Source organism: Myotis myotis, unplaced genomic scaffold (genome assembly GCF_014108235.1).
Source record: "Myotis myotis isolate mMyoMyo1 unplaced genomic scaffold, mMyoMyo1.p scaffold_m19_p_9, whole genome shotgun sequence".
NCBI lineage: Eukaryota > Metazoa > Chordata > Mammalia > Chiroptera > Vespertilionidae > Myotis > Myotis myotis.
This window is the reverse complement of record NW_023416401.1, coordinates 45308406-45334086: the sequence shown is the minus strand read 5'-3', so window position 1 is coordinate 45334086 and position 25681 is coordinate 45308406. Positions and strand designations below refer to the sequence as shown.

General features: G+C 42.3%; 1 protein-coding gene across 1 annotated transcript; it reads right to left on the bottom strand.

Moving 5' to 3' along the window:
* Positions 1–2801: 2801 nt before the first annotated feature.
* LOC118663283 (F-box only protein 31-like) lies at positions 2802–24656 on the bottom strand. The gene is given in 6 exon segments (XM_036322733.1): positions 2802–2954; positions 13018–13130; positions 18055–18235; positions 23385–24231; positions 24233–24335; positions 24452–24656. Coding segments are annotated over 6 exon segments (1602 nt in total).
* Positions 24657–25681: the final 1025 nt, after the last annotated feature.

Sequence of the window (25681 nt, the reverse complement as noted above, 5' to 3'; positions counted from 1 at the left end):
TGTGGCGACTCTTCGTGAATAGTGCCCGGGAAGCCTGGGCTGTGTGCCCTTCACATGTTCCCACTGCATTTATTTATACTTTTCTCCGCATCATAAAGATCTTACACCTTCTTTCCCCAAACACAAGCCTGGCTACTACCTCTTTTAGAGTACCTGCTATATGCCAGGGACACTGCTTTCTGTACATTATGGGTTCATTTTATGTTTGTCATTCAGATGCAATTTTCTGTAGCAGCCGTTTAGCTGTATACTATCTCCAGTGTCAATTTCAATGTTCTTTTCCATTTTGAAATTAATCTACAGTTCTCCCTTATTCTATTCACCTTTCTTCCTGTTGGCTGTTCTCAATAGCGCCTCTTGCTTATTTTCCCCTTTTAACTTTGCACTCTTAGTTCATGAAAAAAAAGTGCATGCTTGAGTCCTTTTTTTTCTATTGTGGTGAAATACACAAAACATAATCATTTAAAAATGCCCACTTAGGTTTTGTGAAGTCACCCAATTGTTTAAATGCTAAATAAGACCCAAGCAAAGCTAAACATAAAAAATGCTATGTATACCCAAGACTATCTGGGCCATAGGCTGAAGGGACAGCTGCCAAGTGTTAAGAAAGAGTGTTACCCACTTTGGGATGAGGAGTTTTTCTCTTAGCCTCAGTGCCTTGATTTGTGATGTGGTGTTCAATTTCTTTTACCACTATTTCATCTAATTTCAACAGTAAAAACAACAGAAAATGTCAAACATTTCTTCTTAAACCCATGAAAAAATAACCTTGTTTATCTCAGAACAAGTAAATAACATAAAATAATTGATAAGAGAAGCTTTATACTTAGGCTGAATGAGACATTCTGGTACTTTTCAATATTCTTATCTCTCCCAGTAATGGATTTCATGTCTAAAATGACTTGGATTCTGGCCTTGTCTGTGTACAACTGTGAGTTTTCACCCTCGTCGTGTGATTTTTCTGCTTTTTCAGCAAGTGTGAAAGTCAGTGATCTGTATAACTGAGCCCACTCTTCAAATGTCTTCCTCTTCACATGAACAAGGTAGCCAAGTCTAGAGGTGAGCCCGTGTCTTGCTCCTGGGTTACATCTAGGGTGTTTCTGCTTTATGTGCAAACAGAGCCGCAAAGAGCACAGTTCTGCTTCTCACAGGAAAGTTCAAGGCTTTCCCTCTGTCCCCGCGGCTGGCCGTGTTGGCGCCTGGATACGTCTGCCCAGGCTGCCATTGCAGAATGCCACAGGCTGGGGGCAACAGCAGACACTTCTTTTCTCACAGTTCTGGAGGCAGGAAGTCCAGGTTCAAGGTCCAGCAGGGTCAGTCGGTTTCTGATGAGCACCCCCCTTCTCTTCCTGGCTTGCATAAGGCCATCTCCTCCCTATAATGTCAGGTGCCGTTCCCCTGTGCATGCTGAGATGGCGGGTGTCTCTTCCTCTTCTTATAAGGACCCCGGTTCTATTGGATTAGGGGCCCACCTTGTGACCTCATTTAACCTTAATTACATCTTGAAAGGCTCCATCTCCACATGCAGTCACATTGGGGGTTAGGGCTTCACCCCAGGAATATTGTGGGGACATAAATCAGTCTATAACAATTCCTCTTCAGGGAACTTAATCTTTCTCTGCAGTGCAGCATAGCGTGGGAAGACCCACATAATCTGATATAGAAATTGTATGCTGGGATCATATAAATGATGCCATAAATAGCACAGGTGCAGAAATTGGATATATTCTTACTTTTCCTTCTTCATACCGATAAGAGAAACTTTTGAGTTTACTTGCTATGAAAACTTTTAAAATGACTTCTCAGGGCAGCCCCATTTGGTGCATGATGAATGATGAGGGACTTGACCCGTGTTCTAAGTGTGCGGCTAAAGCATACATGACATTGACTGACGGGGTTTGCATGTCTTCTGTGAAGTAAAAAGTAGAATGCAATTTACTGTCTCCTCTTTTCAGAGACCATTTAATATATTTAATACATAAGATTGCATCTAGATTACTAAAATTGTGTAATACAGATTATACCTTTTCCTTTCTTGGCCTGTGGCAAAATGAGAGGCAAACCACTCAAAGGCCCGTAGGCCCAAGAGAGGTGGGTGTGGTGGTAACTAACCAGACAGTTAGTCGTGCTGCTTCCTGAGATGAATGTTGTGGAAATGCTAAGAGGCCCGAACAATATTTTCCTCCAAGGCTGCAGGGTTTGGCAGCTATTTTTGTCCATTGCTTTTTTCCCCCAATAATATGTTCTGTATAGACCTTTCATTTTCTAACAAAAGGTATGTTTGTGGCTAAATGGCATCATGTGTGACAGAGGTCAGATGTGACGGCATGCAGGCTATTTCTTCACACTGGTATGTCCTTGGTATCGCAGGGATCCAGGGAGTGCGTCCCTGTGGATGCTTATTGTGCTGAAGGTGGTCCATGTGCAAATGACAGATGGTTTCTTTTTTTTCTGGAGTACTTCCTGCCTCCAGAACTATGAGGAAATGAGGATATGTTTTTATTGACTTTAGAAGGAGAGGAAGGAGAGAGAGAGAGAGAGAGAGAGAGAGAGAGAGAGAGAGAGAGAGAGAGACAGACACAAAAGAGAAAAAACATTGATGTGAGAGAAAAACATCGATGGGTTACCTCCCGTACACACCTTAACCAGGGATGGAACCTGAAGCCTAGGAATGTGCCCTGATCAGAATCAAACCTGGAACTTTTTGGTGCATGGGACGATGCTCCAAAAAACAGAGTCACCTGGCCAGGGCGACAGATGGCTTCTTTAATAGATGTAAGATGAATCCTCTTCCTACAGGTCTAGACTTCAAGTATTTGTCTCCTGTGACCCTCCAAAGTCACCTTGTCTTGTATTATTCCTTTAGGATGTCGCCTCAAGCTTTCCTGCAGCCCCACGATGGAATGGCTCTTTGGAGCCTTGCTGACCTGGTTCTCTGTGGGTCTGTTCTCACCCTGGGATGGAGGAGGAGCATCGGAAAAGCAGTCTCTTTGTCTTTGCAGAGAGCCTCGGAATTTCGTGGCCACATCAGGTAAGTGTTTAGTGTGTCACCTGTCCTGAGAACTGTCAGCCCCTCGACATGGAGACTTGCTACCTAGACAGATGGTGTGCTCCTGGTCATGGCTGTGCACCTGCCCAGCTCACAGGACTGTGCACTGGGGTGTTCATGAGGAACAAGGAGCTTCAACGCGTGTGTGCATGTGGCTACTTCTAAACTAAAAGTCACAAACAGCTGCGGGTGGACAAAGTAGACAAATGCTCTGCGGCTGTGGGTGTGAGACTAGACCTCATTTTAGAAATAGAGAGTTTCCAGATAGCAAAATAAGGGAGCAGAATTCTTAGGTACTCAATTGGCATATGTTATTATTCTCTCTGGGAAAGTTTATGCCTGCTATTTACATGACTGTACATATTGCGGGTAGTAAGCTCATTATCTTTTTCACAGTTTTTTTTTTTTTAGCCTTGTAATGTGTCCAAATTCTTTCTTTCTTCACTCTGTAACTACATAATCAGGAAAAGGAGGGCCATTATACTTGGTGGTGTTGCTAGGCACTTCTCTAGGTTATGCAAAAGTTGGCCGGGTAGTGGCCATTTTTTCTGGGATTTGGTACAACCAGTGTTTCTCAGTACTCTATCGGACTGTTATTTGTTGGGACCTTGAATGTGTGAAGCTGATATTTGGGGGGTGGGGGTGGAGGAAGTGGATCAATTTACATTAGGAACCCCACAATCTTTAGGAAGGTAAGATACCAACATTCTCCCTAGCCCAGCCGGGAGAGCTAGCCATGTGGTTTATGGTAGCATTGGTTGGGGTTTGGTGCCAGGGAAGGGAATGAAATCTCTTGAAATATAATTTCCTTGAGAAAAGTAGGAGTCTAAGCTTGTGACCCAGACTCGGGGCGTGGATCTAAGAGTTCAAGGAGTAAAATGGTTCAGATACAATAGATGTAGGCAGGTTGTCTCAATTCAGCAACCTCAGCACAGTGATTGAGCTGTGAGGAACACTAGCCGAATGTGAGAGTGTGAAGTCAAACTTCCACGTGGCTTGTCCTGGATCTTGTCCTTTCTGGAGGGCATCCTGGCACCAGTGGAAAAGCATCTTCCATCAGATGGGATAGGATCACTCATGGCAGCCACTCTGTGGGGCAGAGGGAATACTGGCAGCATTCAGATCACTGGGGACCAGATCCCTATATTGGTGCTGGCACACAGGACTGAGACCTGGAGGGCTGGATCTCAGGCAGTTTGTGTGAGAGGAGGGGCGGTCCTGTGAGGATGATGGGAGTTCCTGTTAGGCAGTGGGGACTTATTTGTTTGGAGAGGCAAAGAGAAAGAAGAAGAGAGGGAGAGAGGAGAGAGGAGAGAGAGGACGAAACTCATCCATTAAACTTTCTTAGTAAAATACGACTTTCTAGCCGAAACCGGTTTGGCTCAGTGGATAGAGCGTCGGCCTGCAGACTGAAGGGTCCCAGGTTCAATTCCGGTCAGGGGCATGTGCCTGGGTTGCGGGCATATCCCCAGTGGGAGATGTGCAGGAGGCAGCTGATCGATGTTTGTCTCTCATCAATGTTTCTGACTCTCTGTCTCTCTCCCTTCCTCTCTGTCAAAAATCAATAAAATATATTTAAAAAAAATACGACTTTCTAGTTTCATAGACTGTGATTGTGCAGCAAAGAGTATTTCAAGTCAGGGTATGTGGTAATATTATCAACTCTTAGCCTATTTTTAAAAATCGGTATTTCCTCCCTCTTTATCTTTCTCCATTCAGGCTGCCATGAATTCATTCTATATTTATTTACTGCCTACTGAATAGTGGTGCCACAGAAATGTAAAGGGAAAGAAATTCTTAGCTTTTGAGTTTCAGAATAGAACTGGTAGTCCATAGCAGAAGTAATAGCCTTGAGAAAACACTTTGAGACCTGAGAGGGAGGGAGAGAGGTTTCGGAGAATAAAATACAGTTGCAGTCTACTCAGTGTTACACATTAAGGGGAAAATCAGGTCTGAGAAAGATAGTACTTGGACACCCTTACATTCCAAGGAATGAACATCAGTCAGAAAGCTCAGAACTCAAGACTGAATCTGGGTTTTGGCTGAGGTATCCATTCCACCAAGGCTGTGTTGATCAGGGTTTACTTTGAGGGGAGTGGGGATGGTAAAATGCATTCCAAGGCAAACAAAGGAATTTTTCGGTCCGCTCCCCCTTGTTGAAAAGTTGTACTTTTTATGGATACAGACAGTAGATTGGTGGTTGTCAGAGGTCGAGGTGGTGGGGTGGTGGTGGACAAAATGGGTGAAAAGGGTTAGAAAGTACAAACTACCATCTAGAAATGCATATGTCCTGGGGATGTAGTATACAGCATGATGACTATAGTGAACAATATTGTATATTTCACAGTTGCTGAGAGAAAAGGTCTTAAAAGTTCTCATCACAAGAAAGAAGTTCTAACTAGGTGTGGTAACTTACTGTGGTGATCATCTCACAATATATACAAATATTGAATCATTACGTTGTGTACCTGAAACTAATATAATGTTATATGTCAATTAAATCTAAACAGAAAAGAGAAAATGTACTTGAATTTGCATATGTGACAAGCAGTACCCTGGGCTCCTCAGATTTCTGCACATGAGGGGTTTAAAACATCTCCGACCCGGGAGAGGGAGACAGAGTGTCAGGAGAGATTGAGATCATAAGATTTAAATATGAAGGGCTCAACCTTTCATGATGCATTTAGGATTCTCTTGGTTGTACCTCAGAATTATGCTAGATGGTGCCAGAAATGCAAGTATGGCTCAAGAATTCTGTTCCTGAATCATTTCAGCATTGTGTCTCAGCAGAAGGATAGAAGTTGAGGCATTTTATGTGTAGAAACATAGGGATGAAGAAAGAGTCCTCAGTCTTCCATGGCCATATACAGGAGGGTAAACTGGCTGGTGCAGGCACTAATGTTGTCATAATTTCTGCTTAGAAATATGTGGAGTGTTTAGTGAAGAAAAGGAGACTAATCACGATGTGGATATAAGAAGTCTAGTGAGATAGGATAAATTGTGGCTATTGGAAGGGCAGGGCATCAAGTATCTGACAGTTCTCTCTGATGATGTCACCCAGTTAATCCCCTTAAATCAGTTCATTACCCTGGGACTTCAAGGGAGCGTCCAAGTTCAATTGTAAAGTAAGTGGAAATGTTCACAGCCTACTTTATAGCCTGACAGTCACACCTGTGACAATAGTGTTGAATTTGTGGATGCTCCAGAACCCCTCACACATGTATATCAGCAAGTTCTGATTTAAACAGATGAATGCCACGAGTGCTGAGAGATATATTCATGTGGAGTTCGGAGCTCAAGTTCAGGGGGAAGTCCGTGGGTATCTGAGGAGGCAGATGAGCAGAACTAGCCTAGGTCATCAGATGCTATAGTCAGATGAATTTTATTCTAGCAGGTTAGCTTATAAAATGGGATGACATGCATATTTAGGAAGGGGCTTGGTGCCAGTTATTCTCACATTCATGGATGATTTCTTCTTTGGCTATTTCATTATATCTCTGAAAAATTTAATATTGAGGGCTAAATTTTTTATCTCTTTTGGCCCCCCCATTGTGAATCTATTTTATGCTTCAGAATTATTTCCTCAGTTAGGCCTCTGAATGCTAATATATTGCAGAGTTTAAACACAACCACATTAGGCATGTTCATGAAAAAAACAGAGCTTTTAGTAGGATTCATAATGGATATTTTATATCTCCCTCTTGCTGAAGACCTAGGGAGTGGTTATATAAGATGTAAGTAATGTGTCTGCAAGAACAAAGCAATATGGTTTAAGCAGCTCAAAATCATCCTGTGAAAAGCTCCATTCTGTCTAATTCATACACACCTTAGCAGCATTGCTCTCTCTTTTCCCTGTGAAAATGTGAAATATAAACCCTATAGAATTGTAGATGGGTAGGTAATCCTAATCTTTGTTGTCTATTTGCAAGAAATTAGAAGACAATGCACCCATCTAAGGGTTAGGAAGAGCAGAATTCTGGGCCCAATTCCTCTGTTTTTTCTTCAAGACAAGCCAACAACTTTTCTGAATCCAAATTTCCCTTTTTCCTGAAATGGGCAAACTAACATTTCCTCAACATTGTCCCAAGGTGTGAAAATTGAAGATATTAGACGAGACTGTGTTTGAAAACTGTGGCCCACAAAATGAGTGAAGAGTTGATGAGAATCTGGAAAGTCATGTGAATTGTTTTTTTTGGTAAACTGAATATGTTGTCTCAGTGGCTCATAGTAGGCCACACCCTCATCCCCAGACTGGTGCGGGGACTTTACAAACTTTAGCCTAAATGATTCTAATCTAAGACCTACCTTTCAGAGGTTAGGGTTCTGGTGTGACAGTCATAGTTCACAAGACCCATCAGATAGAGCCTAATTGTTAAAACAACAACAGCAACAGCCCCTCCCCCAAGAGGTTGTTGGTAGCTGCTAACAGTTGGAGGTCCATGGTTAGTACAGTTGTGTCCCTTCCTTCCTGTGTGAGTGTTTTGCTATATCCACGGTCCAGTGGGTTTTGGAGGTGAGTGTGATGAACCCATAGGTCTCTCCATCTACCTTGCTGGTAGAAGTCTCTCAAACCCATATGTTGGAGCACAACTTTGTTTTGAATGTGAATATTTATTTTTGTAGCATTCTTTTTCATTGAAGGGTTTTTTTCCCCCTGCTTCTCTCAACAAAACCTTTTTAGAGTATTTTTTCAGTAAACAAGTCTTTACCTGACAAAGGAACTAGCTGGCGATACACCTTCACAACCCCCGCGATGCCCTGCTGACGTGGGCTGTCCCAGTTTTCTAAATGAGAAGCCTGCTCCTCTCCGCGCAGTCTCTGAGCACCGCCAGCTGTCTTCTCTTTCTAACGCTGCAGAGATGCTTTGAGGCTGCTTGTGTATTTTGTTGGCAACATTAGCACAGAAGGATGCGAAGACTATAATAGCTGGAAAAGGTCACACAGCCTCCCATAATTGACGCTGGCAATATAAAATATGGCCTGCTCCGTTTTGTAACAAGGTAGATATTGCTTTCTTGTGGGTTTGAAGGGAAACAAATAAAGCAGATTGCCTTTGCTATTAAGTCTTCAGGTTAAAAGCTGCAAATCTGTGTGGTAAAGAGTGTCTTTCCTGGCTGTGAATAGTAAATTACCACCCCATCCTGCTGCCCGGACAATATGCTTCCAGCTTAATGAATGAGAGCTGTGTGCCTCCTCCAGCTATGTTTTGTAGCGTGAATGCACGCATAAAAAGAGGAATAGCATTGGGGACCCCAGTCATTTTAGTTTACTTGCCATCAAATATTTGTCAAGTAAAATAATTATGTGGAATTTTAAAAAAATCAAGACATAAAGGCCAAATAGTTTGTTTTTTATTATCATAAATAAAAATTCCAAATGAATGATAAATAGCCAGAAGTGGCTTTGCAATGCAGCAGTCATTGTTAGTTTCGTGCGAGACCCGCCAGAGAGCTCTGGTCTGAGCAAATAGAGTAGGTCTTCTAGTGAAAAAAAAAAAAAAAGTTATCTGTTTCTATTTTGATTGCATTATTTGAAATCAAAGGGCAAGTTAGGCTTAATCTTATTTTACTTTGTGTGGTTTCGGGTTTGTTCCTTTGCTTGAATGTGACAGGCATTTAGGAAAACCTTGGCAAAAGGACCAGACTCACTCTTTCCATATTCATCACTAAACCTTTACAAATGAATGTGACAAGACACTCTTCACCAACAATGCCATTACGGGAACTCCTCCGAGGCGCTCTTGAGAATTCAAACCATTTCCACAAGACAAAAACCACTAAGGAGCCCTTGGGAAACAGGTATCAGGGCTAAATAAAAATTCACCTCTATTTATATGTTAAACCAAGTTTCACAAAAATCACATTTATTCTGAGGAAGGAGATAAGCACCATACTAATGGCTACTGCCATGGTTTACAACGGGAAGAACAATAAAGAGACTACTTCCCAGGTATTTTAGAGGTAATAGAAATAAACCTCTAAAGAAGCATAAAATATTCATTGAGGAGTGCACTGTGCTCTCTAGAATTACACAGGGCTGGTGGCAGTGATGAAATGTGTTGCGGCTACATAGAGAGATACTGAGGTTTTAATGTACAAGTTATTGATTACCTGACGCATCCCAACAGTTTGTTTCCTGCAGTTACTTGCAACATGGGGAGAAGTGAAAACAACACATCCGTTTCCTAGGCTCCATTGCATGCAAAATGGAGCATGACGAGCTTCCTTCTCCCATTCATAACTGTGAGAGTTGCCTCGAGAATTAGTCTGTTTGAAATCAGGAGGTATAACTATAGCACACAATTATTGAAAATACTCAGGTTTTCAGTTCCATTTTAAGACTGGCCCCTTTATTTGGTTCTCATCTAAAATCTCAACATGCGGTGGCATCCACTAGGATTTCTTTTCTAATGGCAGCATTAAAGTATATAAAATACGGGAACCTTAAGCAAGTCAGGGAAAAATAGGGGGAAGTTGCACACTTTGAAATGATTTGATGGCATTTATGATTTCACTTTTTATGTAGATGGGCGCTATACAGATTTAAATTAAATTTTAGTTACTCTGAAGTCCACATCTTTTATTTTCTTTATTGCTGAACATCAAGCTTTAATTTTGAATATACTTACCCCCAAATAAGAAACTGGTTAAGAAGGATCACATTGTAAGGTATAAAAATGTCGAATCACTGTATTATGCACTTGAAACGAATATACGGGTAACCAATGTAAGATTATATACCTACTGGAGCTATTCTTAAATAGAAAAATCAACTGAAAAAAAAGAGAGAGAGAGAGAGAGAAACACAGAATCAGGATGACTGGATGCAAATGAAAACGTGAACAGGAGGGAGAGTTAACAGTCTGAAAGCCACTGAAACAACTTTCCTATCAAGTTCTTCCAGCCCACTCTGTCCTGTGAGCTGGTATTTCCATCACATTCCCCAGTGACCACGCCTTATCTTAACTTGTCACCTTCTCACAAGAGTTAAACCTGAAGGAAGGTGCAGCCACCTCAGCACCGTGTTGGTGACTTTTCTTCAGTGCCAAAGGTACTCTCAAAGTTGAATCAGAACATAAAATAAAACCTGAGCAGACAGTTCTTGGTAGTGCTGTTGTCTCTTTTAAAAGCTTCACTTTAATGGATGATGAAGCAAGAAGGTGAAGAGGCATTCAGGAGAGAGAGTTTATGGTTCATGGGCTTTCAATGAATTGTGTCCCAAATCCATCTAAATGGTGTTTGTCTCCTTGCATTTCTTGAGATAGGAATATCTTTATATATTTTTACAGATCATAACATCCATCTGTATTCATATACAAATAGATTTTAATAAAATCATTTGCGAGTTGTAATATATGAATCACATACTGTACTATATACTTGCAAGTACACCATACAATAGATAATGGGAAGCCATGCTAATTTTTAGGGTGAAAGCAATGTGAACACTCTTTTGCGATTGACCTGCTAGGAATGGTAGGCTGCCATACGGAGGAGATTTATATAATATTATCCCAGTCCAAAATTTAAAGGCTTGAAATTACAAACACATTTAAGGTGTTTCAAATTGAAATGTAATATTTATCATAGGGGACCATGCTAGAGAAGAGATAATATTTATAAAAAAACTTTTATTAATAAAACTTGCAAACATCTATATAATTAGAGGTAATATTTGACTCCCTAAGTCCCATCACTCAGCTTCAGCGATTATGAGCATATGACTAATCTTGATTCATCTAAATCCCCAAACACATCCTTCCTGCTTTCCTCCTTCAGGGGATTATTTTGTGGCAAATCTCAGACATCATAGCATTTCCTTCTTAAATGCTTCAGTAGGTATCCCTAAAATCAAAGTTTTTTTTAAAAAATTCTTAATTGATTAAGGTATTACATATGTGTCCTTATCCCCCCATTGTCCCCCCCCCCCAATCATGCCCTCATCCCCCTGGTGTCTGTGTCCATTGATTAGGCTCATATGCATGCATACAAGTCCTTTGGTTGATCTCTCCCCTTACCCCCACCCTCCTCTACCTTACCTCTGAGGTTTGATGGTCTGATTAATACTTCTCTGTCTCTGGATCTGTTTTTGTTTTCAGTTTATGTTGTTCATTAAATTCCACAAATGAGTGAGATCATGTGATATTTATTTTTCTCTGACTGGCTTATTTCGCTTAGTATAATGGTCTCCAGTTCCATCCATGCTGTTGCAAATGGTAAGAATTCCTTCTTTTTTACCTCAGCATAGTATTCCATTGTGTAGATGTACCACTGTTTTTTAATCCACTCATCTGCTGATGGGCACTTAGGCCGTTTCCAAATCTTAGCTATGGTGAATTGTGCCTCTATGAACATAGGGGTATATATATCCTTTCTGATGGGTGTTTCTAGTTTCTTGGGATATATTTCTAGAAGTGGGATCACTGGGTCAAATGGGAGTTCCATTTTTAGTTTTTTGAGGAAACTCCATACTGTTCTCCACAGTGGCTGCACCAGTCTGCATTCCCACCAGCAGTGCACAAGGGTTCCTTTTTCTCTGCATCCTTGCCAGCACTTGTCGTTTGTTGACTTGTTGATGATAGCCATTCTGACAGGTGTGAGGTGGTACCTCATTGTCATTTTGATTTGCATCTCTCGGATAATTAGTGACTTTGAGTATGTTTTCATATGTCTCTTGGCCTTCCTTCTGTCTTTTTTCGAAAAGAATCTATTTAGGTCTGTTGCCCATTTTTTGATTGGGTTGTTTATCTTCTTTTTGTTAAGTTGTATGAGTTCCCTATAAATGTTGGAGATTAAACCCTTATCAGTGATAACATTGGCAAATATGTTCTCCCATGCAGTGGGTTCTCTTGTTGTTTTGTTGATGGTTTCTTTTGCTGTGCAAAAGCTTTTTATTTTGATGTAGTCCCATTTGTTTATTTTCTCTTTAGTTTCCATTGCTCTCGGAGTGGTATCGGTGAAGAAATTGCTTCGGCATATGTCTGAGATTTTGCTGCCTGTGGATTCCTCTAGTATTTTTGTGGTTTCCCGTCTTATGTTTAAGTCCTTTGTCAATTTTGAGTTTATTTTTGTGTATGGTGTAAGTTGGTGGTCTAGTTTCATTTTTTTGCAAGTATCTGTCCAATTTTCCCAACACCATTTATTGAAGAGACTGTCTTGACTCCATTGTATGTTCATGCTTCCTTTGTCAAATATTAATTGAGCATAGTGGGTTGGGTTGATTTCTTGGTTCTCTATTCTATTCCATTGGTCTGTATGTTTGTTCTTGTGCCAGTACCAGGCTGTTTTGAGAACCGTGGCTTTGTAATACAGCTTGATATCTGGTATTGAGATCCCACCTTCTTTGTTCTTCTTTCTCAGGATTGCTGCAGCTATTCAGCTTCTTTTTTTATTCCAGATGAATTTTTGGAAGGTTTGTTCTAGGTCTGTGAAATATGCCCTTGGTATTTTAATGGGGAATGCATTGAATCTATAGATTGCTTTGGGTAGTATGGACATTTTAATGATGTTGATTCTACCAATCCATGAACACGGTATGTTCTTCCATCTGTTTATGTCTTCCTCTATCTCTTTTTTCAGTGTCTTATAGTTTTCCATGTATAGGTCTTTTACTCCTTAATAAGTTAAGCTTATTCCTAGGTATCTTAATATTTTTGGTGCGTAAAAGTAAAGTTTTTTTTAAACAAAAAAATACTATACTATGATCACACCTAAAATGTTGCAACTATTCCTTAATGTCAGGAAACAACCAATCAGTATTCAGATTTTCCCCAATTGCCTTATACATGGTTTTTTTTTTTTGTTTTTTTTTTTTTTTTTTAGAGGTTGTTTGTTGGAATCAGGACTAAACAAGTTCACCTCTAGGGGAGCCCCCCCCCCCTTTTTTATAACTATAACTCTCAGGAAAGAATATGTCTTTAGGAGCCTAGAAATCCATTTCTACAACTACATTTGATGTTCCTGCCTTACCTTCATGATTTGGTTTTCTTTCTTGAGCACATAATCTTCCTCATAGGCATCTTCCTCTGAAGACTCATTCAGGCCAAGGAACCTTTTGAGGCACCCATTTTCTTTTATGGATCCTACAAAAGAAATGAAACTCTCCAATGTGAACAGTGACCCAAGAGGATGATGACATTTAATTGGGGCACTTAATGTTCACAGAGTGGCCACAACTACCTTGAATCTGAAGTGTGTTCTTTCATCTGTTTTATCTTGTCAAAAATTTCATGACCTTTTCTTCTCCCACAATCTATACATATATAGTAGAATTTAAAAAGTATTTTTGGCAATCAAGATTTTCTTCTGATCCTTGTGTGAAAAAGGAAACATTTATGATCTTGAAAAAAGCATATGTTAACATCCTTTGAATTCTTTAGATCAGCTAAAAGATGAATTTGCCATTTTAAGACTATAATATTGAAAAGGTCTGTCTTCAAAGTGAACCCATGCAGGAATACTTTTTTCTTAATCTTAGGGAATTTATATATTTTAAGGGAAACAGCAACCAAATTTGAAAATCAGTATGTACCCAATAGATCAGGCTTTTCAGAGAACCATGTCTCAAAAAAATAGAGCTTTTGATTTCTTAAAATGATCTCTGAAGTCCCATCTTGAAATACATAAATCAACAAATTGAATTTTAATGGAAAATCAAGGGTGCTTTTCATAAGGCTCTTGAAAGAAGCTTTGAAAAATACGAACACAGAGAATTATCAGCTTATTCTAACGGCATTGACTTGACTCCAACATTTTATTTTTAAGTAAGAAAGGGTATAACATCAAGGACAGATAGGAAGGCAACTTGTTTAAAATCAGAGCTGGCACATCCCACCTTGTCCCTCTCCACGAACTTTCTCCTCAGCCGGCTGAACCACCTGGGTGAGCTCCAGCCATTCAAACCATCTCACACACCGCAGCCGCTTCAATAGGGTTGTAGTTGCCTCTTTATAATGGCCATATAACCATTTTATTTTTAATTACAAAACAGAAGATGAGGCCACTATGCTGTGAGATATTCAATAAAATGTTGCTGTAGAGTTCCACCCATTTAATAATATAATATTTAAAATATAAAAACAAGTGGGTTTCAGGTACATTAAATCTTTGCCCAGTGATGCTGTGAGACAGTACATTATTATTCCTACAGACATGTAGAGGACTTTTGGGGTTGGGTGAGCAGCCAGGGTTGCATGGTCAGTAGCTGATATCTGCTCCAATATGATGTGTTTGTTTAGGAGTTTGTTCAGCCAAACTCTCCTAATTTAAGCTGTCAGACAATCTATTTTAAGATGGGTGAACTTGGTCTATCACATGTAAACTGAAGGACAAAATGACAAGTGTCAAGGCCAACCATGGTTTTGTTTTACATCTGGTAGAGTTTCCAGAATCAGTCTCTCAACGATTATTTGTAGGATGGGGATAGTTCTTGACCCACAGGAAAGGAAACCCAGAGAACTACTTGTAACAACACCAAAAATTTTATTTTGCATGTTCAGGGTTTTAGATGAATGCCCATCTGTTCCCACCCCATGACCCACTATTAGGGGAATTTGCAGGAAAACAGTCATTGGTTATTCTACTTTTGGTCAAGCACTCAGACCCTGGGCTTTTTTGAAAAAAATATTTTTATTGATTTCAGAGAGGAAGGGAGAGGGAGAGATATAAACATCAATGATGAACCCAGCTGGTTTGGTTCAGTCGATAGAGCATCCACCTGTGGACCAAAGGGTCCCAGGTTTGATTCCAATCAAGGGCATGTACCTTGGTTGCAGGCTCCTCCCTGGCCCGGGCCCTTGTCAGGACTCTTGCAAGAGACAACCAATCTATGTGTTTCTCTCACATCGATGTTTCACTCTGTCTTTCACTCTCTTCCACTCTCCCTAAAATCAAGGGAAAAATATTCTCGGGGCGAGGATTAAAAAAAAAGACAAACAAACAAAATCATCAATGATGAGAGAGAATCATTGGTCGGCTGCCTCCTGCATGCCCCCTACTGGGGATTGAGCCTGAAATCTGGGAATATGTTCTGACCGGCAATCGAACTATGACCTCCTGGTTCACAGGTCGATGCTCAACTGAGCTACACTGCCCAGGAATCATGGGCTCTTTTGATAAATATCTGTCTCCAAGAGTCTTGATAGAGTTTCCTGAAGACTGGTCATAATTTGTCTCAATATTTAAATTATTCTCGAATATGTAGATACCTGAGCACATTTGGATAATGTTTTAAACACTATTTCTTTATTATAGAGCTACTTAATAAAATTCCAGAGTGCTCAAATTGGCAGTGGTATTAACAATATGTTTTACTTTCAGTCTTTGAACAAGAGGGACCGGGCTTCCAACGGGCAGTTCCAGAATGCAAATACCAGTTGCAAATTTCTGTTCTTGGGGAAGTCTTCTCATTTTAGTTCTTAGCTGTTACATAGATCTAGGGGGAAGAAAAGCCTTTACTGGTCATCCAGTACTTCCCCCTGTCTTAGGGTGAAAGCCTACAAATAAATTGAGGAGGTTTTATACTTAAAAAGACTTTTACAGGCCGACCCACTAGAAAACCTTATAGATTTGTTTCTCCTCTGGAATCCTATTGATTATAAACCTATAAAACCTTGAAAATGATCAGTTTTCCAAGATGCTAAGATACAGAAACTGTATATTTACATTGGAGGAGTAAAATGGATGATAAAATTATTGTTTTAAAAAAGTTTCACTGAAGTTATTTTTAAAATTTAAGAATGTCTCTAAAGAAATGTAGAGTATAATCTTTAGGTTTGTTGAAAAGCTATTTTAAGAAATTAGATAGCCCTTGTTGGGTGGCTCAGTTGGTTGGCGCATCGTCCCATACATCAAAAGGTTGGGGGTTTGATTTCTGGTCAGGTTATGTATTCAATCCACTGTTGGGGCATACATGGGAGCCAAACAATTGCTGTTTCTCTCTCATATCAATGTTTCTCTCTCTCTCTCTCTCTCTCAAATAAATTAAAAGAATATCCTCAGGTGAGGATAAAAAAATGAGATAAATGGTAGGAAAAATAATCAAAATTAAATATACTAGAACTTACAAAATTGTTTTGATAACTACCAGAGAAGTTCCCATCTGATGTTTTATTCTCTTGATAATTATCATGCAGAGCGAAGAGTGAATTACAATAACTGCTTCTTTTTTAAAAAATATATTTTATTGATTTTTTACAGAGAGGAAGGGAGAGGGATAGAGAGTTAGAAACATCGATGAGAGAGAAACATTGATCAGCTGCCTCCTGCACACTCCCCACTGGGGATGTGCTTGCAACCAAGGCACATGCCCTTGACTGGAATCGAACCTGGGACTCTAGAGTCCACAGGCCGATGCTCTATCCACTGACCCAAACTGGTTAGGGCTGCTTCTTCTTTTTTTTTTTTCATAATTGCCTTAAAAAGAGTAAAATTGTGTGCTTCTGTTTTTTGACAATTTCAAAATTGTAATATGACTACACTACAGTACTTTCAGCTGTTTCTAATTCTCTGTCTTGTCAAATTAAAGGTTTAGAAGGTAAAATGAGTTAAAAGATTCTATTGTAAGATCCAAGTACTATTAGGAGTTCTAACAGGATAACTGGCTTTTCTCTAAATTTATGCATGCATATGACAAGAGATACCTTGCCACTGAGTCTTGCAATCTGTTTAAGTATTGATTTCTTACATTTTATTTTATACTTTCGATAAAACCAATTTTCAAGAGCATATTATTCAAGCATATTGGTTTTTTCAGTACTGCAGCAAGGATGAAGGTCAAATATAGTGTGTGTGTGTGTGTGTTTGTGAACATAAGCATGAGACAATTTATGCATATATCAATTTTCATAAAATTGGCATGGATTTTTGAGGAGTCTGAGATGTAGCCTAAAAATGAAGTCACCAGATAACCTTCTTTGGGTGATAAGTTTCTACCTTCGGAGCTTTTCTTCATTATTTCTTATCCATAGAATGTCTCCGTCTCAGAAGCTGACTGTAGACTTAGTTGCTACCTGATGGGGATGTGGAGGAGGGTCGTCAAGTATCATAGGAGCCATTGAGTTAGTTGGATTACAAAAAAATCCCTTTCTGCTTCTGGAACCATCACTTTATCAATTAGTGGAGGAAATTGATTGTATGCCATGTGACAAGTACTGAGCTTCTACAGGTGCTGAGCAGCTCAATTGTGATAGGTTAAAATGGGGACATTTCTTCTTGTACACAAATGGTTTATAAACATTTTCTTTTAACAACGAACACGGTTTAAGAACTAACTTTACTTAGAACCTCATCTCCAGTACATATCATCAATGAGGCGGGTTTGCTTAGGGCTGATGGCAGGCTGAACACCTATAGATATGGTGTGTGTGCTGATTGGGAGCACCTAGGGGACCCAATTGTAAATGTTTTGTCCATCACCCATGGAGTTCTTGGGTAGAGCGAGAGAGGGAGGGTCCTGAAGCTCCATCTCCCAGCTTCCTCTTACCTGTTTCCTCCTGGAGATTGTTGTTCCAGCTAATTCAGAAGAATCTGAGGGTTTCCTGAAATGCAGTTAGAAAGCTGCTCTTCTGCTTGGTGTTTCTGGAGTAAAAGTTATTTCTACAACATTTTAGGATACACTGATCTTTCTTCTTAAATTTGGAAACATAGCACTTATGGCTTCTCCTGATTTAAAATACTATGTAAAAAAAAGCAGGAATCAACTATTTCTGGTATGGATGTGTAAAAATATTCAGCAGAGGGGATTTGAGAAGTCAGACTGACCCTCTTGTTGGGGTTTGTGAAATTACTTGAGGATTCTTTATTTAGGGTAGCTGGTGCTGAGGGGCCTGGAGCGATCTAGCTATTTGGGGGAGCGGGAGACTTTTTCAGCTATTATTTTCAGGGACAGCATTTCACTATTAAAGAAAGAGTTATGTCAGAAAGGGTAAGAAAGAGTCTGTGAAGAGGAATTCAGAATATGATGCTCCTTGTAGAAAAACAACTTCGGGTTTAAAGTCGTCCAGTTGCCGGCAATCCAAGAGTTTTGTAATTGATGCATTTTCTGAGCTTCAGCTGGAAGCGAAAGAGCTGATTCCTGGTAGAAATGATCATTGATCAGTGATCTTTCATCCATTTCCTCTGGAGAAGCTGCAACAAAGTTTTCAAAAGGGGTTTTTCCAATATCTGTGGTAGAAAGATAATGATCAAACTAAAATGTTGAGAGACTAATCGCTTGAGAATGGAATGGAAAGCTCATGGCCCCAAAACTTTCCCTTGACCTCTGTCAAGCCATTGCCACCCCAGTCAATATCCTGCTATCGCTAATGAGAAACTGTTCGTGACACAGCTGATTGGCCATCCTTCGAAACTCCTGCGGAGGGATGCCAGGGCGTTCAATGACACAGCTCAAAAGAGAACAAAAGTCCATTTTCAAAGGATCCAAAACACACTAAGTGGTGACCTGAGTTCTGCTCTCTCCATTATTGCTGTTAGGCTGGAACGCTAATTAAAAACCTCTGCCGGCCCAGATGTGAGTCTGGTGTTCTAAAATATGTCGTCTCTACAGGACGGACAAAAACAGCCTCAGCAAGCCTTTGACCAGATGCCTATCTTTATGTGTTTATTGATTCTCACCCCAAAAGGCTTAAGTTCTGTCCCTAACGGACCCAAATGTTGTGGGGGTGATTTTACTTTAGCCTGGCAAAGTTTCTAATGATGTGGACAAAGGCAGGGATGCGATTATTTCTAGTCTCATTAATCACCGTGGGTTAGTTGGTTACTTAATTATCTATTTTCAAATCCTGTTTTTCTTGGGCCTCAGCAGAAAACCCTTGAAGAATTTTATCTCTTGATGGATCATAAATGAAATTATGAAGGCTGGATATGGTGCAGTTGATTATATTTGATGGTGGCAGAGATGGGGCAGTTGATAAAACACAACTAAAGTATGAAGTTACTTTCAAAAGTTCTGTTGTTCTGTGATGTAAATATAAATCACCAGTATGTGGCAAGGGGATGGTAAGTGCTGCTTTTAGAGAACTAATCACTATTTCTGTAGCCTTTCTTACAATGGCCTGATAAAAATTTGAGGCAAACATTCAAGGATTGTGTTAGAATATACATGGAAAACATAGCTTGAAATATCAATTATACTATGCAATTATATTTGGAGACCCTTGGTAATACTTGCAAACACTGTTGCTGCATTTAAAGATGCTAAAAATAGGAACGGTTAGGGCAGCTCCTGCAGAGTACAGTGTGAGAGCTGGGGAAGAAGCGGCTCCTGAGAAGGTTTGGTAGATGGTTAGTGAGTCTTAGTTACACACCGACAAGAAAGTGATTTCTGAAGAGACGTGTAACTAATACATGCACAGAGGGTCTTTGGGAGAAATATCAGGCTTGTCCTTTTTATCTTCTTTGTAAGAAATAAGGAAAACAAATGAGGAGGATAACAAAATCATACTCACACTATTTAAACAGATGTGAAGATTGGAAATGGCTCTTCATAAAAACCTGAGCTGAAGTGAGTTAATGTGGCAAAGGGAGCTGGATAGATGTACTTGCAGGTGTGGGGTGTGGCTCTGTGCCTGCAGGTGTGGGGTGTGGCTCTGTGCCTGCAGGTGTGGGGTGTGGCTCTGTGCCTGCAGGTGTGGGGTGTGGCTCTGTGCCTGCAGGTATGGGGTGTGAGGTGTGGCTGTGCAGTGGTGGGTGCTCTGGACATGTGCACAGGAAAAGGCATGATCAAGAGAACAGGGTAGACTCCTCATGTTTTGAATAATTTTTATAGAATTCCTCCAAGATTACTATATAAAGAGGAACCAGTCACAGTTTAGCATTTAATTGTTTTTGTTTGGTGGAAATTAGGGAGTGTAGACTCCACTGTTTCATATCTTGTGTAGCTAAAGCCAGTGTCCTGTTCTGGGCCATGGTAGAGACCTCAGGTGTTACGGCCAAAGGGGCCTGCTCGGGCGCCACTTGTTACGGCCAAAGATGATCCTGAGTGGGGGTGGTGAAAGGATTGAGAAAAGACAGACAAGAGAATGAAAGCTGGGTCTCGGTGGGACGCTGCTCCCTGATGAGGAGACAGCACCAGCGCCCACAAGCCGTGTCTTTATTTTATAGCAGATGCCACAAGGCAAAGTAGGGGCGTGATCAAGTTGTTTACAGCATTCTCATGAGTTTCAACCTCACTTAACTACATGCACCTGAACTCCATCACAAGGCACGTGGGGCCACGTGTTCAGACCATAGATTCAAGCTTACAACTATAGCTGTTGGCTATGATTGTGCTGGGAGGGCCCTGCCCTCCAGCTGGGACTTGCACATGGCAATGAGAGGACCCTGTCCTTTCATTAGTCCGAGGCTTGAACCTGGCCAAAACACTATAGCCGCGCCCCACACTCAGGAATGAGCTAACTCAGCACACATCAGGACTGTCAGTGGAGGCCTGGGTGTGTGCCATCGCAATCACAAGTGACAGTCACACTCGTCACTGTGGGCACATTTCTAAGAACATCTGCCCTTTCCACTGGTTGGGTTGTTGAGGAGGTTAACTTCATTATGTTGTATTTCTGACATTGAACCTTGATGTTCATATTTTCTGTAACATATATAGGAGGTCCTAGAATATCTATGCAAATGTGTAAGTGATTGGGTATTTTTATGTGTAAATCTTAGTTTCTGTGGGTGACCTTGCCAACTATGTTACTGGGAAAATGAAGGTGATCTGAAGAGAGTTTCCATAGCTTGGCATGTGCAGCCACCCCCCCCCCCCCCATAACCGTGCACACTAGACCCCTCTCTCCGCTCGAGGACATCAGTCTAGCAAGTCCCCTTCTCTCCTTCCCTTCAGTGGCTCCTCCCCTCCCTCACAGCAAAACCAGAGACCTCACAGTGGCATTTCAGGTGCCACCCCACATGCCCCCGGTATTTTGTGACTCTGGTGCCCTCTGCACCAGTGACACCATCCCTTGCTTGTGTATGGAACACATGAAGGCATTTGCAGCACTCTCTACCTCAATGACTATTCCCTAGATATTTTCAGCCCTCTGCCCCTCATGTCTCCAGCTCTGTCAACTTTTGCTCAAATGCCCCCTTCTCACTTAATGCCAATTTCATATCTCCTTATTTATAACTAGAGGCCCGGTGCACAAATTCGTGCACCCAGTGGTGTCCCTCAGCCTGGCCTGCAGGATCGGGCCAAAACCGGCTCTCTGACATCCCCTGAGAGGTCCCGGATTGCAAGAGGGTGCAGGCTGGTCCAAGGGACCCAACTGGTGCACGATTGGGTCCAGGGAGGCATGTGAGAGGTTGGCCAGCCAGGGAGGGACCGCAGGAGGGCTTTAGGGCATGTCCGGCCTGTCTCGCTCAGTCCCAACCGGCTGAACCCCAGCAGCAAGCTAATCTACCAGTCAGAGCGTCTGCCCCCTGGTGGTCAGTGCATGTCATAGCGACTGGTCAGCCAGTCAACTGTCTGCCTTCTGGTGGTCAATGAATGTCATAGCGAGTGGTTGAGAGGCCTTAGCACAGTGGTTCTCAACCTTCTGGCCTTTTAAATACAGTTCCTCATGTTGTGACCCAACCATAAAATTATTTTCATTGCTACTTCATAACTGTAATGTTGCTACTTGCCGGGAGCCGGTCCATCCTTGCTGTTTCAAGGGACCTGGCATATATGGCATACTGTTCTTAATATGTTTGTTCACCTTCTTGGCACTATGTGTTTTAACCAAGGTCTCTGAGAAAGGTTATTTCCCCAGGTAGGGATTTTCCCCTGAAGTTAGGGAGGGAATAAAACCTCTTAACTAAGTGCCAGGCAGGTAATTAATCACTTTAACTACGAACAATCATGCTTAAGCTACATAATCTTTACTCCCTGGAATGGAGATAAGAAACGCCCTAACCTTTGAAATAGAGATTGATAGGATTGGAATCAACTGGTATAAATACAGATGTAACAACACAGAACTTAGAAGACAGAACCTACACAGAACCTAGAGACAGAAGAACTTCGCTGGAGAGAACATGCAAAAGATCCTGGACAGAAACTGGCAACAGAACCTAGAGACAGAACCTAGCGAGAGAACCTGGCTGAAGAACCTAGAGACAGAACCTGGCTACAGAACCTGGATAGAACATGGCAAGAGAACCTGACTAGAACCTGGTGACTGAACCTGGCTGGAGAACCTAGCAAGAGAACTTGGACACAGAACCTGGCTGGAGATCCTAACCAGAACTTCGCTGGAGATCCAGACCAGAACTTGGCTGGAGATCCTGGCTGGAGATCCTGGCTAGGCTGCTGATCAACTGAACACTGTCTCCGTGTCCTTCCTTCTTCGCCGACTCTGTCTACACCTTTGGGAACCCCTGGACCTGCTGGGGTTGGACCCCGGCATCTGGCGCACAGAACCTACACACAGAACCTAGACACAGAACCTAGAGACAGAACCTACACAGAAACTAGAGCAGAAGAACTTCGCTGGAGAGAACATGGCAAAAGATCCTGGACTGAACCTGACTACAGAAATTGGCAAGAGAACCTCACTAGAACCTGGTGACTGAACCTGGCTGGAGAACCTGGACAGAACCTGGCTGGAGAACCTAGCGAGGGAACATGGCTACAGAACCTGGATGGAGAACCTGGAGAACCTGGTTGGAGAACCTAGCAAGAGAACATGGACACAGAACCTGGCTGGAGAACCTAGCGAGGGAACATGGCTACAGAACCTGGCTGGAGAACCTGGAGAACCTAGCAAGAGAACATGGACACAGAACCTGGCTGGAGATCCTAACCAGAACTTCGCTGGAGATCCAGACCAGAACTTGGCTGGAGATCCTGGCTAGAGATCCTGGCTAGGCTGCTGATCAACTGAACGCTGTCTCCATGTCATTCCTTCTTCGCTGACTCCGTCCACACCTTTGGGGACCCCTGGACCTGCTGGGGTTGGACCCCGGCAGCTACTGTTATGAATCATAATGTAAATATCTGATATGCAGGATGGTCTTAGGCGACCCCTGTGAAAGGGTCATTCTACCGCCAAACGGGTCGCGTCCCACAGGTTAAGAATCGCAGCTTAGCATATCATTAGCATATTATGCTTTGATTGGTTGAACCGACGGCTGGATGACTGGACATTTAGCATATTAGGCTTTTATTTTTTTATTTATTTTATTTTTTTGTTGTTAATTTTTTTCTTATTAACTAAGATGTCTTTATTTTTTGTGTGTGATTAATCTCTATGCTTTAATTATGTTCAATTTATAACAATGAAATTGGGGGTCACCACAACTTGAGGAACTGTATTAAAGGGTCACAGCATTAGGAAGGTTGAGACCACTGGTCTAAGGTTTAGTTCTACCTCCCAGGGGGTCTTGGGCTGAATGTTCTTGAGCATCTCCAGGAAGGCCTGCGGGGATGGTGCCTCCACATTCTGGAAGGTGTTCTGGACTCTGCTGTACAGGATGAAGTAGTTCATATACAGACAGATGAACCCCAAGTGGTTCTCATCGAACAGGATGAAGACTCCAGGGAAGGGCCTGGGGTGGTCGAAGCCATCAAAGGTACCAATGTCCTCACCATAGAAACACATCCTACAAGTCCGGGGATAGTTCTGGTCTCCTGAGCGCACGCCCACAGGCAGAACAAACAGGACAGGCTGCTCCTCCGAAGCTGCAGCCCCGGACTCCCGGACGCTGGGCTGGGCAGGGCTCTGCCAGCCATGGCCCTCGCTTTCCTCAGTCCCGTCTTCTTGCTGCTGCTGCTGCTCCCGGATCACCTGCTGGTCAATCTCCTGGACCACGTGGGAGAGCTCGTTGAAGTTGCGGAAGAACCCGCCATCTGTCAGCTGGATGCGGTGCCTGAGGTGGAACTCTAACATCCTGATGGAGAATCCCGTGATGTTCGTGACCCTGGCATGCTTCCCATGGAAGCTGAGCATGGCAGTCGTTAGGCCGAATTCATCGTATTTGCCTTGGAAGAGGCCTGGTCTGATGAGGTCGTCTGGGTGGCTCGGCGGGAGGTAGAGGCGGCGGTAGGTCAGGCAGTCACATGGCTGTCTGACCTCCTGCACCAGCACCCGCCCCCATGCGTCCCAAGGCCGCGTTGGGGAATCCTTGCGGTGGCCTGTCTTGATGTTGAACCTGTCCTTCTGAATCTGCATGTGGAGGTTGTGGGGCCTGCGGTGGCGGCCTGCCTTGCACTCCACCGGCTGATTTCCGCTCCATCAGGAGAATTCTGAACGAGGGCTCGGATTGCATTGGGCCATCCCCATGGGGGTTAAGGGAAGGCCTGCACGTCCAACCAGTAATGCCTAAGCCATCCACCACGACATTCAGCAGCTTCTATAGCCCTGATCTAGCTGCCACAAACCCAAAATGTGTCTGTATGGGTGGAACAGCTTCGTATAGACTTCTCGATAAGACATACCGATCATCTCTAGGTTCGGCAAGGTTTCACGAACGCCATACTCTGCCCGGCAGCGCCGTCTCCAGATGCTGTCGATGGGCAGGATGTGGTAGAATTTGGTGCAAGCCAGGGTCAGGCTGGGCAGGTCGGTGCCGGGGAGTGAGGCGAAGATCTCCACCAGCAGCTCCACTGGCAAGTTCTGCAGAGAGCAGCGCGGGGGCGGCATGGGGCTCGCGATTCCTCCACTCCCCGCACAGCACCGCGCTGCCGTGTTCACCTCGAGGTGCTTTTCTGCCGGGCCGGCTTGCTGTGGGCCGCTGCCTTCTCAGCTGGGCCCTGGCGCTCCTGACGATACCGACATCCCCGCGAAGATCCCATGCCGCAGAGGCAAGCACACTCCTCCAGGCCTCCACGCTTAACAGCCACCACCTGGCTTTTATTATATAGGATTGGGACCTCCCCCAACTCTATATATTACATGCCTGGTTCTTTTCCCTTTGCCTGCTTAATTTTAATCCATAGCCATGATCATAATCTCTCATGTTAGGTATCTTATTTATTTTGCTTCTTTTATTGCAACCTCCCTCAACACCCATGCAGCTACACACCCGCGACTCTCACAGGCACCTGTAACACTATCCAGCACACAGGAGGCGTCAGTCAGCGAATCACACATTAGAGAAAAACCACTCTTGCCATTTGCGTATTTGGTGTATTTTATGTTCTCTGTTTTGTTTCAGAGTTATGAATAACTTGGTCCTTCTCCACTGGTTCTTAAAAGACAGAATCATAAGCTCATTAAGTAAAATAAAGGGACAGACCTGCATATTGATTACATATTATTTGTTCCATATGTTTATTATTATTAAATATGTTTTTATTGATTTCAGAGAGGAAGGGAGAGGGAGAGATAAAAACATCAATGATGAGAGGGAATCATTGATCTACTGCCTCTCCCACACCCCAAGCCGGAAACCCAGGCATGTATCCCAACTGGGAATCCAACCATGACCTCTGGGTTCATAGGTCAACATTCAACCACCAAGCCATACTGGCTGGGCTCATATGTTTATTATTTAGGACACGTTTATATCCTAAAGAGGTTGTGTTTTCTTGAAATAATTACTAAGCATTTTAGACAGTTTTTCTTTTCTGCAAAATATAAATCCCCTAAGAAGCAACAACAATAAAGACACAACACAAACAGAAGAGAAGCCAGGAGTCAAAAAGAGCTTAGTTAGTAATCCTGAG